Source organism: Chionomys nivalis, chromosome 4, assembly GCF_950005125.1.
Source record: "Chionomys nivalis chromosome 4, mChiNiv1.1, whole genome shotgun sequence".
NCBI lineage: Eukaryota > Metazoa > Chordata > Mammalia > Rodentia > Cricetidae > Chionomys > Chionomys nivalis.
The window spans coordinates 111,111,231-111,129,557 of record NC_080089.1 but is presented as its reverse complement, the minus strand read 5'-3'; the positions used below and the strand labels follow the sequence as shown (position 1 = coordinate 111,129,557).

General features: G+C 39.6%; 1 protein-coding gene across 1 annotated transcript in view; it reads left to right on the top strand.

Moving 5' to 3' along the window:
- Stt3b (STT3 oligosaccharyltransferase complex catalytic subunit B) overlaps positions 1-18,327 on the top strand; it is a 69,557-nt gene that overhangs the window by 17,246 nt on the left and 33,984 nt on the right. Inside the window, exon 2 of the mRNA XM_057767083.1 lies at positions 16,162-16,270. Coding sequence (XP_057623066.1) covers positions 16,162-16,270 — 109 coding nt within the window. The remainder of the gene's footprint in view (positions 1-16,161; positions 16,271-18,327) is intronic.

Below are 18,327 nucleotides of genomic sequence, written 5' to 3'. Positions count from 1 at the left end.
TATGTATACAGTGTTCTACCTGTGTGTGTCCTTGCCATGACATCAGGAGGTGTCATCAGATCTCATTACAGGTGGTTGTGAGCCATCATTTGGGTACTGAGAATTGAACTCAGTGCCTCTGAAAGAGCAGTCAATGCTCTTAACTGCTGAGCTATCACTGTAGCCCCTGAAGTTCTTTTTCACGCATCATTGGTAGTCCTCTGCTGTACATTCTTGTTTTGGCATACTTTTCTTTGCATTTCCATATCTTAAGTTATAAACTTGACTGAAGATGTCAGCTGGTGCAAGTGCGTTTAAAATTCCTTTCGTAGCCATACTGAAATAAAGCAGGCTTTTTTCCCCACCCTCTGTGTACTTAATGAAGCTATTTGTGAAGTCTGGCTTCCTTGGATTTTTGATCCTGCCGCGAGGTGGCAGAGGTAATAATAAAAGGCAGACGGAAATGCCAGTGTTAGTGTATGCTTAGTTGGTGTTGTTTTCTGGCTTTGTTAATACTAAATTTGGGGTGAATATTGAAGTCTCAACTAGAGGACCTACCTAACTCTGTAAGAACAGCTGTAAAATTTGTGTATCTTGAGTAGACTTAGTAACAAGGTAAAGGAGAAAAAATGGAAAACCTTTTGTCTTTAAGGTAATCATTGGTGTTCATTTTAAAAAATTATTGTTATAGTGCTGATGGTGTGTATATATGAGGGTTCACTTGCCATAGTGCATCATCTGCTCCCCAACTCCACTGATATAGGCGGGCCACTTTGATACAAGACCTTCGGCAGCAAGAGTATGAACTGAGACAAAGCATCTTCTCTACTGGTGAGCATAACAGGAGAACGGGAAATGCTGTGTGAAGTCTGCAACCATCTTGCCACTCTGTCTGCCTCAACTTTGTAAAGTCTGTTATCCTTTTCACATTTACATGTGAATAGATGTAACATTTTGGGGATGGAACTCAGGTCACCAGGCTTACTGTGACAACTACCTTCACCTGCTTAGTGTCTCAGCTAACAGTGTTCTGGCCTGCCTTGCATTCTGTATGCCCCTTTATTGAATTTGACTTCTATTTCTTGATTCTGTTAGGCTTGCTTTAGTATCTACAGCTGGTCATTCTTTTGGTGTTACTGTTTACTTTCCTACTGACTAGGTTGAATACATCTTAACATCATCGGTTTTTTTTCTTTTTATTTTTTTGGTTTTTTTTTTTTTTTTTTTTTTTTTGAGACAAGGTTTCTCTGTGTAGTCCTGCCTGTTCTGAAATCCACTCTGTAGACCAGACTGGCCTCAAACTCACAGAGATCCGCCTGCCTCTGCCTCCAGAGTGCTGGGATTAAAGGCATGCGCCACCACCGCCTGGCTGGTTTTCATGATTACATGTAAAATCCTAGAACTATTATGTATAAAATGTAGAACTTCAGAGTGTCCATGTAAATCTTTTTTGCCAAGTAGATTTTTTTTTTAAAAAAAAAAAAGAGCTTGTTGATAGCCTTGAAAAGAGTGATAAGCTAGAGGTAGAGGGTAGCATATGATTACATGATGCTTTAGAACATGTAGCTCCGTTAGTAGAATGCCTGACATGCATGAACCCTGGGTTTAATCCCTAGCACCACATAAATCAGGTGAAATTGGTGCATGCTTGTAATCTAGCACTTGGGTGGTGGAGGCAGGAGGATTAGAAATTGAAGGTCATCTTCAGCTGCATAGTGAGTTTGAAGCTAGCCTAGGTTATATGAGACTTTTTCTCAAAAGAAAAGGAAGACTTCTTGGTCCTCTGAGCAGTCTTTCACTAGAGACTCAATGCTGGTATTATAAATGAACAGCTATATTGACAAGGTACCTTTTGTGATGTTTCAGTCAAGAATTAAATCACTAGGACCCTCAGTCCTATCACCGCAATTCTGCTAGAAGTCTAAGCTTGGAAAGGGGTTATTTCCCAGAGGAGCTCCCAAAGAAGAACTGAGCTTGCTTACACCTTGACTGGAGCTGCAGAGGATCTAGCTGACGTTGAACTTAGCTGGGAATGTGATCCATGCAAGTATGAAGTAACAAATGAATGCTTTTGGGAACTAGTACAGATACCCTTCATAGCCCTTGCTTTGCATCTGCTACTGCCTAACATATAATCAAGAAATAGTTAATGAGCCCCTCTTATATACCAGACCTTCTATATGCCAGATTATACAATCTTATGAAGTCAAGCATAGTTCTAGTCTAGTGGGGAAGACAGACTTGGAACAAATAAGAATGACAGATGCCATGAAAGGCACGTGCTGTAATGAAAGCATAGATTGAATTCATGTTCCTGTCTCACAGACTTGCTCTAGCCTTGCTTTTTATTATGAAAATGGTATGTACATTTTTTTAGCCCTTATACTAAGTGCTCTTTCTTCTAGAACATTTCTGTTTTCCTGCTTGGTAATTAGCCCAGATATTTAAGGTAAATGCCAATTGTAGAGGCCTTCTGTGAGTCCTCTAGGTAGTTGGGTTTGTGAGGAAGCAGACTATGCCCGTGCCAGAGTGGCACATAAGGTGAGCTCCTAAGAACAGACAGACCTGCAGGGATGCCCTCTAGGACTTTCGCACATTGCTGGTGGGAGGCCCAGTGATAACTCCTATGGGAAACCCTTAGTGTTTTCTGAATACATGTTTATAATAGCCTAGAAGTGGAATTACAAAGCATTTACCCAGAGACATGCAGCACATGATCTTAATGTCTCCAGCCTGTATGAGAATGCTTAATCCATCAGGGCTATCTATCACTGTTCTCAACTGGGAACGTCCCCACAGCCCAATAATAGCAGTGTGAATTGTAGTCATTAGAGGGAATACTGCTTAGCAGTAAAAAGGAAAATACTGCTGCATGAGTGAATCTCACATTATATGTTATATATGTAACATATATATTACATATGTATATATAGCATTATATATGTTATATATACATATAAGTTTTGCTACTCTTATATAAAGAGTAGAACTATACAGTATATACAAAAAGAAACCAGAATGAACAGATGAATGTATGTGGTGAAAGAAGTCAGACTCAAAAGTTTGGAAAGGGAGATGACTGGAAAGGTATGCAGGAATTTCCTGGGCTGGTGATTTGGGCATGATAACCAAGATGGTGATGTGTGTGTACTGTCAGCTTGTTGAGTAAAACATGAAAATCTGTATTTTAATACATGAAATTTTGTTACTTTTTTTTGGATGTGTATGTAGTGTGTTGTATGTACTTGTTAGTGAAGGTGGGTGTGTAAGCTCATTCAGGCATTTTTTTTCCCTGACTGCCTTGTCCTTTTATTTATATATTTACTTATTTATTTTGAGACAAGGTCTCACTAAACTGAAGTTCAGCCGCAGGTCTGGGAACCCCTGTCCCTCTCCTCTCCATCTCATTTTTGAAGTTTTAGGCACTGACAGAGCTATCTCCCCAGCCCTGTCTTCAGATTTTCAAAAGAAAAATAACACACATATGACTTGGGTGTCTTTAGCATTAGGTGTTGTCTTTGATTGCTGTTTGCACTGTTAATGGTCCAATATCAGCCCTGCGGGGCCAGAGAGCAAGTTGGCCTCGGTTCTCAATTACCATGCACATATGCAGAATGTCCAGCCTCAGTTTTGATATGAAGTTACTTGAAAACTATAGTTTCTTAGAGTGACCTTGTTTTATGGTCACATTTTCAAGAAAAATATTTGCAATATTACAGATTTTTGTGTTTAGTGTTTCTTTATATAGCATCTAGCATTTTTCTGGGCCAGAATTCATAAGACATGCCTGTATTAGAGTTTGCCTGTTCTGGATATGGTTTTGAGATAGTGTGAATGCTATTTATTTGCACCTAAAAACATCAGACTTTATTTCCTTTAAGCAGATGAAACCATTTTCTTATGAATTTCTACTTGCTACCTTGGTGTTTTGTGAAAAGGTCAAGAAGAGAAGCTCAATTGAGTGTGGGTTGGTTTCTGTTTGGTGTGGTTTTGTTTTGGTTTTGATACAAGAGCTAGTAAACAAGTGATGTGAAAAGCAGCTTTGTGGACATACTAACTGCTACTGTCTTTGTCTTCCCTAATGGAAATAACTGGTTATTAAATGACATAACCTCTAGGACAGAAACTTGAAAAGTAAGTTCAGTTGAAGTGGACCAGTGCTACTTTATGAGTCTGATTTTCCCCCCTTTTATTTGATGCCATCTTTTGTAACTTACGTTGAGGATATTTCAAAACCAGTTTTGAAATTGTACAACACCTTTCTGTAAACTTCTAGTGAGGGAGTCCATATTTCTATCATTGTCTGAGGCTGCCATCCAGAAAGGTTAGAAACCCTGCCCTGGCTTCTGTTTGCTGTGATGCTTATGTTGCCAGCTGCCACTTTTGTGAGAAGCATAGTTAGCCATAAGGTTGGCAAGAAATTATTCCATATTGAGTGCTTGCCTGTGCTGAACACTGTCAGTGTGTTTGATATATTTGTTGTGTCTTGGCTTCGTTTCTGTTTTTACTCTATTTCTGACCTTTTTAGTTGCAGAACTGTATCATAATTCCTGGGCTCCACTGACTGGCCTCTCTGCTTCTCTATTCCAAACCATCTCTGACACAGTATAACAAGATGAAGAGGAAACAGTCTGTTTAGCAAACTTGGTTTTTATTATAGTTAGAACATGCTTGTTCTGTGTGGGGTGGAAACTTCTGAGCAGTTTAGGAATGCCAGAATCTGAACCTGTTGGCTTTGACATGTCCTTTCAACCTTCTATCTTGGCTCTCCCTCTTTTGTGTCGTGTGTGTGTGTGTATACATATATATTGTAGATGTATTACAAATAGATAACAGTTCTGCGATTGATCATAGATTTTCTAATAGGGCTACTTATATCTAAGCAGGGTTTTTTTTAGGAAGGACTATAGGGCTCTGAAATGAGAAACAAATAGACCTCTTCCATAATAAACAGTATGTTTTGTTTAGGGATTCAAACCAATAGGGTTCCTTAAGTTTTCATTCTACAGCCTTTGCTACTGTGTGGGAAGTTGTTTTTCTCTTCCAGGATACTAGAGTAATACTAGCCAGGGAAGAGCTGAGAAGTGAAATATGTAATGGAGAAGGTGAGTCGCCCCTTCGGGTGGTCCGAGATGCGGTTTGTGTAATCTAAGTGTTAAAGCCAAAGGAGTTCAAATTAGTTTTTCTCCTGAGAAAATGATTTTTTGAGAAAGACAAAGCAAGTCTTCACATGAGTGTTATTTTTCTCCTGAGAAAATGTGGTTATATGGATAAGTTTCTTATTGGTAATAAGCTATAGATTGACGGAGAGACTTAAGTCAAATGTGGTTTTTAAGTTTAGTAAAGGATAAGACAAAGATGTAAGATTGAGAATGAGTTGTTAATAATAATTTGTCGTTATCAGAATGTATGTTTATGCATCATGGACGATGTTGCTATAGCTCACAGGAGAAACAGGCTTTAACCTTTCCACTTGCCTGTCTGCCTTCTGTTTCCTCCATTCTTGTTCTGGCTGCTGGCTGCTTTTCTTACTCCCTACCAAACCTCTAGCCTTTTTTCCACCCTCCTTTGACTTGGTGTTCTAATTTCTGCTAAGTTTTTGATTGTGTATGTTGTGTATTATGAAGGTAGCAGTGGTTTGAGTCAGAATGACCCCCATAGACTCACATGTTTGAATGTTTGGCCTGTAGGGAGTGACACCATTAGGAGCTGTGGCCTTGTTGGAGGAAGTGTCACTGTGGGGGCGGGCTTTAAGGTCTTAAATATGCCCAGGCTATGCCCAGTACCCAGTGTCTCCTCCTGATTCCTGTGGATCAAGATGTAGAACTCTCAGCTTCTTTTCCAGCACCGTGTCTGCCTGCATGCTGCCATGACCCACCATGACAGTAATGAACTAAAGCTCTGAAACTGTTAGACAGCCTCAATTAAATGTTTTTCAGGGTGTCTCTTCATAGCAGTAGAACCCTGACAAAGACAAAATGACTTTTAATCAAATAGAAATTCCTGTTAATCATTTTATATTCGGTTGAGATGTAAGCACAGTAAGCAAGTTTTCTGTGTGAGAATGTTTTCCTGTCCTGTCCTTCTGCTACACTCGGCACTAATGTCATTGCTATACTGGAGTGGCAGCGACACTTTTATTATTATTTGATCTCCCAAAGTAGTTCCCAGTACTGAGTAGCATACTTGTCTGTGGTGGGAGGAGTGAGCGAGCCTTTTTGGCAGAATGGGAGTATTGCTGTTATGCTCATGCCTACACATTCCTTTATAAGACAAGAAGGAAAGTGTGCAGCAAGCACAACGGGACCGATTAGCATCAGCTCACTGAGAAAAGGTCCGTCAAGACTGACAGAAGTTGAACTTACTAAGTTGTGTAGTGCAGTAAAGGCCCAAGTAGGTCGGAGATGGAAACACGCTGCTATGGTTTTCCTTTATGAATGTAGCACTTGCTTGTAAGAAAACATTTATTGACTGTACAAGACCCTTAGGAGGTGGCGGTTGTCTACCATCAAGAAAGTCTTGGTCAAGACTTTAAGGGTTGTTGCAGCTCTACTAAAGAGTTTAAATCTGAAGCAGCACAGCTTCAGATTTTCATTTGCTGAAAATCTGCTGAATTTCTGTGCTTTTGTTTCCAAAGTGACTTAAAAGGCTTATGCTTCAGGGCTCCAACTCAGAGATCCGCCTATCTTTGCCTCCTGAGTGCTGTGATTAAAGGTTTGTGCTACCATGCCAGGGTCTAAGTTGCACCTTAAAACTTTCTTTTAAAGATTCATTTTATGTGTATTACCCGCCCCTCGTGTGTGTGCAACATGCATGCCTGATGCCACAGAAATCAGAAGAACATTGTATTCCCTAGAACCAAAATTACAGGTGGTTGTGAACTGTCATGTGAGTGCTAGAAACTGAACCGGATTCTCTGCTAGAGCAACAAGTGCTGGCAACCACTGAACTACCTCTGCAGCCCAACATCTTAAAACATTTAAGGCAACTTTATCAGCTACCTCTGTTTACACGTATTTAAACCTGTATAGCCACTGTTTTCAAGCACTGTTTAATTTTGAACCTTTTCAGTAAGTGAGATTTATACAGGAACCAAATACATAAACAGAGAAATGCAGATTAAATTGAAGATACCAACCACTCTTGTCAGTGGTGACACAGGAGTATTTTGGAATGCCCAAGCAGTTTGAAATCTACTTCAACGTAAACAGTACCCAGAAGGTGATGGCAGTGAACCTCCACAGCCACTGATTACCTTGCTGCCGCTGCTCAGGCATCATGCCATCATGTTCAAGAATGTGGGTGCTGGGGTCAGAGCTGCCATCTTGGTCACTGCATAGCTGTATGACTTTGGTCAAGTGATAGACATTTGTCCAGGCATCTAATTTAAAAGGTTTTGTGTTTGTAAAGGTGTGCCTGGTGAATAAATGAAAAAATATAGTATTTAACATAAGTTAGAAGAACTGTAAAAGGTCTTCAGACACATCTCATAACCACTTTCCCTCTCAGGCACTGTGACCACAAACACCTGGGGAAAGGGATCTAACTGTGAAAGTGCCTCTATCAGATTAGCCTGTGAGCAAGTCTGTGGAGTATTCCCTAGATAATGATTGATAGGAGAGGGACCAGTCCATTGTGGGTGATCTACCCTGAAATGATGGTTCTGAATTGTATTTAAAAAAAAAAAAAAAAAAAACTAAGCAAGCCATGAGGATCAAGTCAGTAAGTAGTGTTCCTTAGTGGCCTCTTCTTCAGTTTCTGCCTCCAGGTTCCTACCCTGACTTCCTTCATGATGAACTGTGATTGGGATATATAATCTGAAATAAATTCTGTAGCTTGAAATCTAATTGGTCTTAATAATAAAAACCCCAAGTCAGTAAATGATAAAATATCAGAGAAGCAGAGCATCCAGCCAGTTCTCACCTCTTTGAAATCCTTAGACCACCAAAGGGTATCCTGTTCTCTACAAGTCCTCACCCTAAATGCTCAGACTGTCCTCAGACTGCATCCTGTCTCTCAGAAACCTCAAACTGTCTGTGCTCCTGTCTCCTCCCACCTTATCCTCTCTCCACCCAGCCATATCACTCCTGTCTACACCTCCCTAGTGCTGGGATTAAGGGTGTGTGATCCCAATTTCTGGGATCGCCTTCTTTGAGCTCTGATTTTCTTAGACAGCTTCAATCTTGTGTAGCCCAGGGTGGCCTTGAACTCACAGAGATCTGTCTGCCTCTGTCTCCCTAGTAGTGCTGGGATTAAAAGTTTGTGCCAACACTGCCTGATCTCTGTGGCTAACTAGTGGCTTAATTCTGCAGTCTGGTCTTCAGGCAAGCTTTATTTGTTAGATTACAAACAAAATATCACAACAAAACCCTCCCCCTCCCCCCGTGGCTTTTGGTCCAAATGTTTGGTCCTAAACAAACTAAGACACCCACCCACCTTTCTGGACTTTGCATTTGCTTACTAGTTTCTTTTCCCTATCTATGAATAGGTGACTACTTCATCGTTAAGTGTCTTACAGATGGTGTGAGATAGACCTTTATCCTTGCTTAAAGCAGTCTGTTCCTTCTTTTAATTTTTGATACTTTGCCCATCTGTGATGATCTGCTTTGGGTTTATTGTACTTAAACTCCAAAAAAGCAGTTTTCTTTTTCAATCTTTATTCTTAGTACCTCACAGAAGCTTTTGTACATACCAGTTACTTGAGGAATTTTAAAAATAAATGACTATTACTTTATAGAAGCGAAGCATGGGGTAGTCTTGTATAGAGGCATGTGCTATTCTAATGTCTTGTCAGACAAGACTTCCCTGGGAGTTTTGTCTTTGTAGGAGCCTCTGTTTCCTGATTTCTTTTTTTTTTAAAAAAATATATATATATATATATATATATATATATATGTATATATATATATATATAATCTATAGTTAACCTAATTTCTCAAAATAAATTAAAACCTGTGAGAGGGGGATTCAAGGGACCTGGTGGTAAAGGGACTGTTGACACACTGCAGTACTTAGTGTAGCCTTCCACCCACTCCATTTCCTTTTATAATACTATTCCTTTTGTCTTGGGGGTTTCTTTGAGACTGGGTCTCCTTGTGTAGCCAGCCCAGGCTGGTCTGAGACTACTCCTTATTTCCCCGGTACTGGGATTACACCCATGAGCCATCACACCTGACCCTTTCTCTGTGTTTTTTTCATCACCAGCATTGGTTCCAGCTGCCTTCCCTTGTTCGGTTATTTTTCTTCTCTGGTCCTAATTGTTTCTGCTGTGTCCTTAGGTTTGATTTGCAAAGGCTGAATTAAACTTGTGCTCTTGGGTGTAAAAGATTTGTGAACTCAATATTTACGATATGAGATAATGTTCATTTCTCATCTCCTTTGCATTGGTGTGCTCTCTCACTGCTAAGTAGTTGAGATCCTCCCCCTAGTTATTTTTTGATTGCTTCCTACAGAATGTCATTTTTATTTTTCTTAATGTGTTTTTATAAAGACCAGTTTCTAAAGTGCTGAAGTATCTACCATGTACCTCTAAAAATGTTTTGATCTTGTATCTGAGAATGTGGTAGAAGTAAATAGAACCAAGTGTAGTAGCACGCTAGTACTCAGGAAGCAAAGGCAGATCTCTGAGTTCCAGGCCGGCCTGATCTGCATACTATCCAGATTATTTCAGACTATCCAAAGGTCCATAGTGAGAGGTTGTCTCTATCCCCAAAGGACAAATAGAGTAGAACATTTACAGGCCCTTGACAGTCACTTTAGTAAGAGTGTTATGAAAAAATAGTACTTCTCGGGGCTGGAGAGATGGCTCAGTGATTAAGAGCATTGCCTGCTCTCCCAAAGGTCCTGAGTTCAATTCCCAGCAACCACATGGTGGCTCACAACCATCTGTAATGAGATCTGATGCCCTCTTCTGGCCTTCAGGCATACACAGAGACAGAACATTGTATCCATAATAAATAAATAAATAAATATTTAAAAAAAGAAAAAAAAAGAAAAAATAGTACTTCTCACATCTCTCCTCAAGGAGCACACAATAGTTAATTGATTACACACATATATTTGCATGCTCTTTGCAGGAGTATGTGTTTTAGAACAAAGGACAGAGCTGGCCCTTGGGAAACTTGTTTTCCTTTCAGTACTATTTGTAGCACACTTGTGGACAAAAACTTTCTCTGACTTAACTGTGTTAGCTCTAAATTAGGTGAGAATTATTTCCCAGCTTTTCTGGCTCATACTTTACATATACCATATATAGTTAAAACAATGGGTGGATCATAGCTCAGTGGTACACCATTTGCCTGGCATGCTTGAGACTCTGAATTCCTTCCCAAGCAGGTTAATGTCAGGGTAAGGAACAAAACCTTAAGTCACTGTTGATAAATGCTAGGGTTCCTAGAGGAGTAAACTGCAAACATTACTTGGCTCTCATGAATGAAGTGCCAAGAGCAGTGAAGTCCTTCCAGGGTACAAAAGTCACCTCCCCCCCCCCCAAAAAAAAAAATTAGACGATGAAGTGGACCTTTTCAAGGTGATGTTTTGAAAGCACAAATAAAAATGGGCCGGGGTATAGAGAGGCAGAATCATTAGTAGTGAGGCTTTGAGAACAATTAGGAATCTCAGCTGAGTGACTGCTTGAAGGGAAAATACAATGTGTGTTTGTAGCAGGTGAGCGCTGACAAAGACCATGCTAAATATTGCTAAAGAAGTTGATAACTACATCCCATTTTAATTTCTTATACTAGGAAAAGAATAGCCTTACAGTTAATCTAAATGCCTCTTATGTTTGCTTTGGATTGAATTTGTAGTGCTGCAACTGAGAATTTGCATGGAAAAAAATAACCAGACTATACTTAGCAGTAACAACCCAATCTGCAACAGATTTGTAGTAAGTTATAAATTTAGATTGTAGCGCTTCCTGTTTAATGTAACCATGAAGGAAGCAGACATTAGTATGGAGTCCTTTGACCAGGAGCCAGAATTTTCTTAGACCCCAAAGAAACTTGGTTTCATAATGATTAATAATTTAACAGCAAGAAAAACTTGTTCAAAAATAAACTTATACTGTAATCTGTGTAAATTCAAACACATATGTATTTAAGTTTGAAATTAAGTTTCTCTTGAGTTCATGAAGATTTATTGAAAAAAAAATCTGCTCCTTAAATTGGACACCCAGTAGTGTATTTCATTTTAGAACTTAATGGTATATGTTTTTCTTAAGTATTTAACTTTGACTAAAACTGCTATTTACTTGCAAAACTTTTATGATTGAAAAGATTGGCAGTTAGAGGGAGGGATACTGAAAGGATAGAATGAGACGGGAGTTTATGACCTCTTTTAGACAGTGCTCTTAAAACTGTCAGAATCTTTGAGATACCTTTTCATTTTTAATACTAGGATAGTCATTATTTTTTATGCTTAAATATAACATAAAAATAGATAGTAGAATCTAGTGATGTTATAAATATTAGTAAGCATATGCAGGAATTTTAGTTACAAAGACTTTTTTAGATAAAAGATTAGATATGAGATTAAGCAGAGGTATTCAAGATTTGTAAGGTGATACTGTAAAGTTTGTGAAGCAATAGTCAAGAAGACTTAGATAAATGGGTATCAGCCATATTCTTTTTTTTCCGGGTGGATTTTTTTATTGATTTTATTGAGCTCTACATTTTTGTCTACTCCCCTCCCTTCTACCCTCTTCCAAGGTCCCCATGCTCTCATTTTCTACTTTCCATGTAGATTAGATCCGTGTATGTCTCTCTTAGGGTCCTCATTGTTGTCTAGGTTCTCTGGGATTGTGATTTGTGGGCTAGTTTTCTTTGCTTTATGTCTAAAAACCACTTATGAGTGAGTAGTACATATGATGATTGTCTTTCTGGGTCTGGATTACCTCACTCAATGTGATGTTTTCTAGCTCCATCCATTTGCCTGCAAATTTCAAGATGTTATTTTTTTCTTCTGTGTAGTAAATGTACCACATTTTCCTTATCTGTTCTTCGGTCAAGGTCAGCCATATTCTTGAATTAAATATATTCTGGATATAAAGATGTTAATTCTTCCCAAAATTGATTTGAGGTTAAGTGGAATTTGCCAGTTATGTTAGGTGGAGCTGACAACTTGTTCTAAAATTAATAGGGGTGCACCCACACACTGAGACAATGGAGATGTTCTATCAGGAACTCGCCAAGGCCAGCTGGCCTGGGTCTGAAAAAGCATGGGATAAAACCGGACTTGCTGAACATAATAGACAATGAAGACTACTGAGAACTCAAGAACAATGGCAATGGGTTTTTGATCCTACTGCACATACTGGCTTTGTGGGAGCCTAGGCAGTTTGGATGCTCACCTTACTAGACCTGGATGGAGCTGAGTGGTTCTTGGACTTCCCACAGGGCAGGGAACCCGGATTACTCTTAGGGATGATGGGGGAGGGGGAGGGAAATGGGAGGTGGTGGCGGGGAGAAGGCAGAAATCTTTAATATATATATATATATATATATATATATATATATATATATATATATAAAAGAATCTGAGACAGGAGGAATTTGCTGCATAGGGAGTGTCAGGCCCATCAGAGGTACATAGTAAGACCCTGTACCAAACCTAAAATAAAAAACAATTTAGAAATTCAAAGAGACAAACTAAAAACTACTAGTAAAAATGTTCCCTCACATTTCAGGGTTTAATTCAAAACTGTAGTGATGATCACTTCCAGATTTATTGAGGATCTAATGGGTAAACTTAAACTGTTTATCATGGCGTGGCTGCTTCCAGCCACCCGGCTAGCTTTAGCTTTACCTGAAATAATTACACGGAAATTGTATTCTTTTAAACACTGTCTGGCCCATTAGTTCCAGCCTCTTATTGGCTAGCTCTTACATATTGATCTAACCCATTTCTAATATTTTGTGTAACACCATGAGCTGGTGGCTTACCAGGGAGGATCTTAACCTGCATCTGTGTTCGGCGGGAAAATTATGGCGACTGCCTGACTTGGCTTCTTTCTCCCAGCATTCTGTTCTGTCTACTCCACCCACCTAAGGGTTAGCCTATCAAATGGGCCTAGGCAGTTTCTTTATTAATTAACCAATAAAAGCAACAGATTTTTTAAAAAATCACTCCCACATCACTAATGGGTAAACTTAAACTGTTTATCATTAAGAAGAAAATGAGCATTATCTTTATGATCACACTAGAGCAGAGCATTATTTTCTACCTCCTTTTTTCTTTATCTTGCTCTTGTACTTTTTGTTTTTTCATTGCAAAAACAAAAGCTGTAGTTCTGTCATGGGGTGTAAATTTAGGTTTATGTGTTTAAAAAGTACCATGGGGAGGAGACTGGAGAGGTAGCCCAATAGTTGAGAGTGGGTATCGCTCTTTTGCAGAGATTTGGGTTCAATTCTCAGCAGCGACATAGGTGACTTACAACTCCAGCTTCTGTACTCTGTCACCCTCTGGCTTCCATAGGCACCTGCATGTATGTAGTGCACATAAACTCATATACATACACATAAATAAAGAGAAACTAAATACTTAAACACTGTTGGCTTGCTAAGAAGATTGCTCAGGGTAAGGGTACTAGCTTGCTGAGATAACTTGGGCCCCACATGGTAGAAAGCGAGAAAAGATGTTTGCAAGTTGTCCTCTGACCTTGGCAAGCCTATGCCTACTCCTGTCAAATCCATGTAATGTAAAATACCACTGGCAGAGTGGAAAGAAAAGCTCCAAAATGAGAGTTGACTTATAAAACTGACAAGAATAGTGCTCAAGGCTTATTCAAATATAGACAGATGTAATGAACTTGAACACATGAGATACACTCTCAGAGAGTTGCCTCCTGCCAACATTGAATGTTGAGACAAAACAAAGACCCAGCACTCATGCTTCCATTTCTGTTCAGGTTTTTAGCCCTTGACTAAGGTTCAGTGGACTCTTAATGCCTTGCTTTCCTTCAGGCACGGATCTCAAGTATTACAGTTAAAATGTTGTCCTATAGGAGAGACGTATGTGGTGGTTATGTGACTGTGTTACAGAAAGCCTTTACTCTCATCTCCATGCAGAACTGCAGTCATGGAGCCCGGGACACTCTTTCAGCAGGTGATGACTGCGAACATGGCAAAGAAAATACACTATGTCCTTAGAAACGTGCCAAGGTTCATAGAGTGAGTTAACCAGGCTAATGGGATTGCAAAGTGCCCCCAGGTGATCATGGGCTTAATAGTCTAAGGACTGTGGCATTGGGAAGGGAGGTGAGTCTGCAGGACTGAAGATCAGCATGGAAAGTAGGGAGCTAGCTTGGTTTAAGATTTTTCGAGATAGGGTTTCTCTGTGTAACAGCCCAGGCTGGCCCTGAACTCACAGAGAAATGCCTGTCTCTGCCTCCCAAGTGCTGGGACCAAAGACGTGTGCCACCACTGCCCGGCTGGAGTAAGATTTTTTAGGAAAAGTTTAAGCCTTGATTCTTGCTATGATACTGGTTTATCCATTCAGTATTGTCACAAGATTTGGGGATGTCACTCTACTCTTCTAGGGTGGAGCTCTGCAGTGCTGTGTGGTTTCTGTACACCAGTAATTTAGGCATCTGGGGCTTGTTTTTGAAGTTAATTCTGTGGTGTGGGGATTCCTGTGTTGCACCAAGTAGAGTTTTAACTTTTTAATCCTAAAAATCCCCTTCTCAGAAAAATTTTTAATGTTAACTCTATTACCTTATAGCATCAGATAGTCGGTCACACTGAAGAATGTATTCGATTTTGCTGTTTCTTTAAAGAGTTATCAGTTTGCTTCTGAATGAGTGAATTACACTTTATCATTAGTAGCATTTTGAGTTCTATGTTTGGAACCTATTCTGCCCTCCATCCTTGTAGCCCTTAGTGATCTTTATGAGTGTAAGCACTTCTGGGGGTCTCTTGATTTTTCAATTTTCATACTTTTTAACCTTGTGATTTGCTCTTTACTTTTCCAGTTAAAGTAGCCTGTCTATGATTTAGCTGGGTATTCATGTTTTCCTTAAAACTTGGAAATGGGCTTTTACTATGTGTGTTAATCATAGTAGTAGTAGCAGCTTCGCAGGTGCCGTGTAATTGCTCTTCATAGCCACCTCATGATGTAGGCTATGAAGAAGCTACAACACAGTGCATAAGCAGAGCCACACAGCATGTCACATGGTGCTAGAACCTGTGACCAGTCAGGCTTCCTCTGGAGATGAGAATCCATTGCCCTTTGTAGAGCTCTTGTTTGCTTTTGTTGCTTACTTTCAAGGATGCTTACTCTCTCAAATGTTTGATTTGGGGGTATACACCAGTTGACTTTCCAGTGCACTTCTATGAGTCCAGCACTATTTCACTTCCTGTGTCCACATGTCACGTTAACATAGACAGATGCCTTTGCTGCCTACTTGCCTCTTGAGGAAGGAATCTTGACCGAATGTACTGCTGTCACTCCCAGTGTCACCCTGACCACTGATATTGGTCTCTCCTGTCCTCCATAACTGCTTTATGCTAAATGTGGAGTAGCCTTGAAACTGCCCTCTGCTTGCATTTCTCTTCTGCTTGCATTTTGGACTTTGGTTTCCTTAGTTTCCTTTCTTCTCATTTGTCTTTTTCAGAAATTAATTATAATCTTGCTTTAAAACCATACTCTGTTTCCTGGCACGTATGAGGGCTTTGTAAGTACTCGTCTAGCACTCTAAACAGAGCCACACTGCCAGACTCCCATTTTCACTGTGCTAGCATAGTCTGCTCTCTTCCTTCTTAAGCCACTATTTTACTGTTTCTGTGTAAGCATTTGGATGTTACATGACATATGCTTCCTGGTCAGTTTGATGCCATCTTGATAATGGTTCTTAGCCTTTTGAGTCATGGACTGCTTTTACAATAATGAATTTTGTGTATCCCTTTTGTTTTCCTGGTTAAATTTAAGCCCTCTGCCTTGTATCCCCACTAATGGTCATATGTTAATTTGAGCATTTCTAGTTCCAGTGTGGATTTAAGAGAGTGCTAGTGGTATAATTAGTTGTATTAGAGGTTATAGGCATTGACTTGAAATTTTCAAACTTTTTTGTTATTAGAGTTTGAGAAATATTGCTGTGATATATGATTTATATATATATTCATATATCAAATATAAAGAAAGGTATTGTGTTAACAAGTTTTATAACATTTCCTTTTCTCTTTTCTCCAGGTTTAACTATAGATCAACACATCACCTTGCATCTCATGGGTTCTATGAATTTTTAAATTGGTTTGATGAAAGAGCATGGTATCCACTAGGAAGAATAGTAGGTGGCACTGTAAGTATATTAGCTATTCTTTGATGTTAACTGTAAACTGTTGAGCAAACCATTACGTGTTGGTGGGATGAGGGTCCTCAAAAACTGCATATAGTTCACAAACACAGCCGCTGTAGCTAATTAGCCAATGTTTCTTTGCTCTATTCTTGGCAGTTTATTTATGGAATATCTCACATTGGCCTCTGACAAGTATCAGGAATAGATTAAGAATCTGCTGTTGGGCTAGGATCTCTGTGAGTTCAAGGCCAGTGTGGTGTGCAGAGTGAATGCCAGGACAGTCAGGACTGCACAGAGAAACCCTGTCTCAAAAACAAAACAACAAAAATCTGCTATCACAAAATACCTCAAGTCTAGATTGTGTTTTTTGCTTTGTTCTCGAGCAACTGAGTTTGAAATAAAGCTTTTGGGTGGGGGGGGATAAAAATTTAGAATTATTAAAATAATTAAACTTTTCAGGCCTCAATCTAGATAATTGTGCCTTGACTATAGTTGGTGTAGAGTTCTCTGGATCCAGAATGATGATATAAGGTTCTTAGGATTCAGTGTGTAAGGAGAACTTAAAGAGAAGGGGGAAGATATGGCAGCTCTTGAGGAAGTCTCTATGCTTGGTCATTTCTTCTTGATTGACTTTGCCAGAGGCTTACCGGTATCACTGTCACCCCAGATAAACTTTTGCTCTCACATATTAATTCAGATTCATTTCCTTTCTTTTGTACCTTGAATTTACGTTTGTGTTCCTTTCCCAACTCCCTGTCATTTCGCCAGTGATTTTTCAGCCTTTTTTCACTGTTGACTGTTTACAGCTGTCCCAGTCAAAGTTACCATCGTGCAGCCAGCAGAACTTCCTGGGTTCTGACCTAGTGTTTTCATCATTCTTCCACTTTAATTTCTATTAGAATCTCCTGCTTGTGGGATTTTATTTTCTTTTATGCTCTCTCTGTAGCCCATGCTAACCTTGCATTTAATAGTAATCTTTCTGCCTCAGCATCCCAAATGATGGAATTATAGATGTGAACCGCCATGCCTTCATAGAAGTTCATTCATAACTTTTAAGAGGGTTTTATAGTACTCTTTAAAAGTTTTCAAATGGATTGTAGTTAGTAAACATTATGTAACTTCCAACCCTTTAAGTTTTTTGAGACTTGATTATAACCTAAAATACTTTCTAATTTAGATCGTGTTCCTTCTGTGTTTATAAAGGGGTGTGTGTGCGTACATGTGGGTGCACATGTACATGTGGATGTCAGAGGTCAGCCACAGATGTTCCTTGGGTGGTGTCCACGTTGGATCTGTTATTTGTTTGCACAGTTGTTCACTGGCCTGGAGCTACATAATTGGGTTAGGCTGATTGATTAACAAACTCTAGGAATCTACCTCCTTCTGCCCACTATACCATTCCCCATCTCCCAGCACTGGGGCTCAGAGAGTGTGCCAACACTGCAGGCTTTTAATGTGGGGCTTGGGGATGAAGCCAGGTCCTCGTGCCTTACAGGGATTACCGTCTGAGCCATTAGTGCAGCCCCATTTTGAGGCTTCTTACATCTTAATATTACAGTACTTTTGAACAATCTTATCTCTGTAGGTCTTTGCTCCTACTTGGTAAGGAAGGCAGAGTTCCTTCCTGACTTCCCTGATGAATGAGAAGAATTTATCCAGTTTAGTTTCATTAACAGCATCTGACTTTGAAAATTAGGTTTTCTCTCTGGCCCCTGTGTCAAGTTAAAATTGCTCGACCTCTAACACTAAGGTGCACATTACACCTGGTTTCTTGGGCTTTTTTGCTTTCTCTTATGGGTTCTAGTGACATGAATATCTACTTAAATTTGAACTCCTTTGTTTTTTACATCTGGAGTTCCTTAAAAGTTTGAATACACACACACACATGCACGCACATGATCTTAAATTCATGTGTACATGCATTTGTGTATGTGCACCATATGCGTGCCTGAGGCCTGCAGAGGTCAGAAGATGGATCAAAACCCCGGGAGCTGAAGATTATGGACATTTGTGAACTACCGTGTAGATTTTGGGAACCGAACCTGGGTCCTCACTGTAAG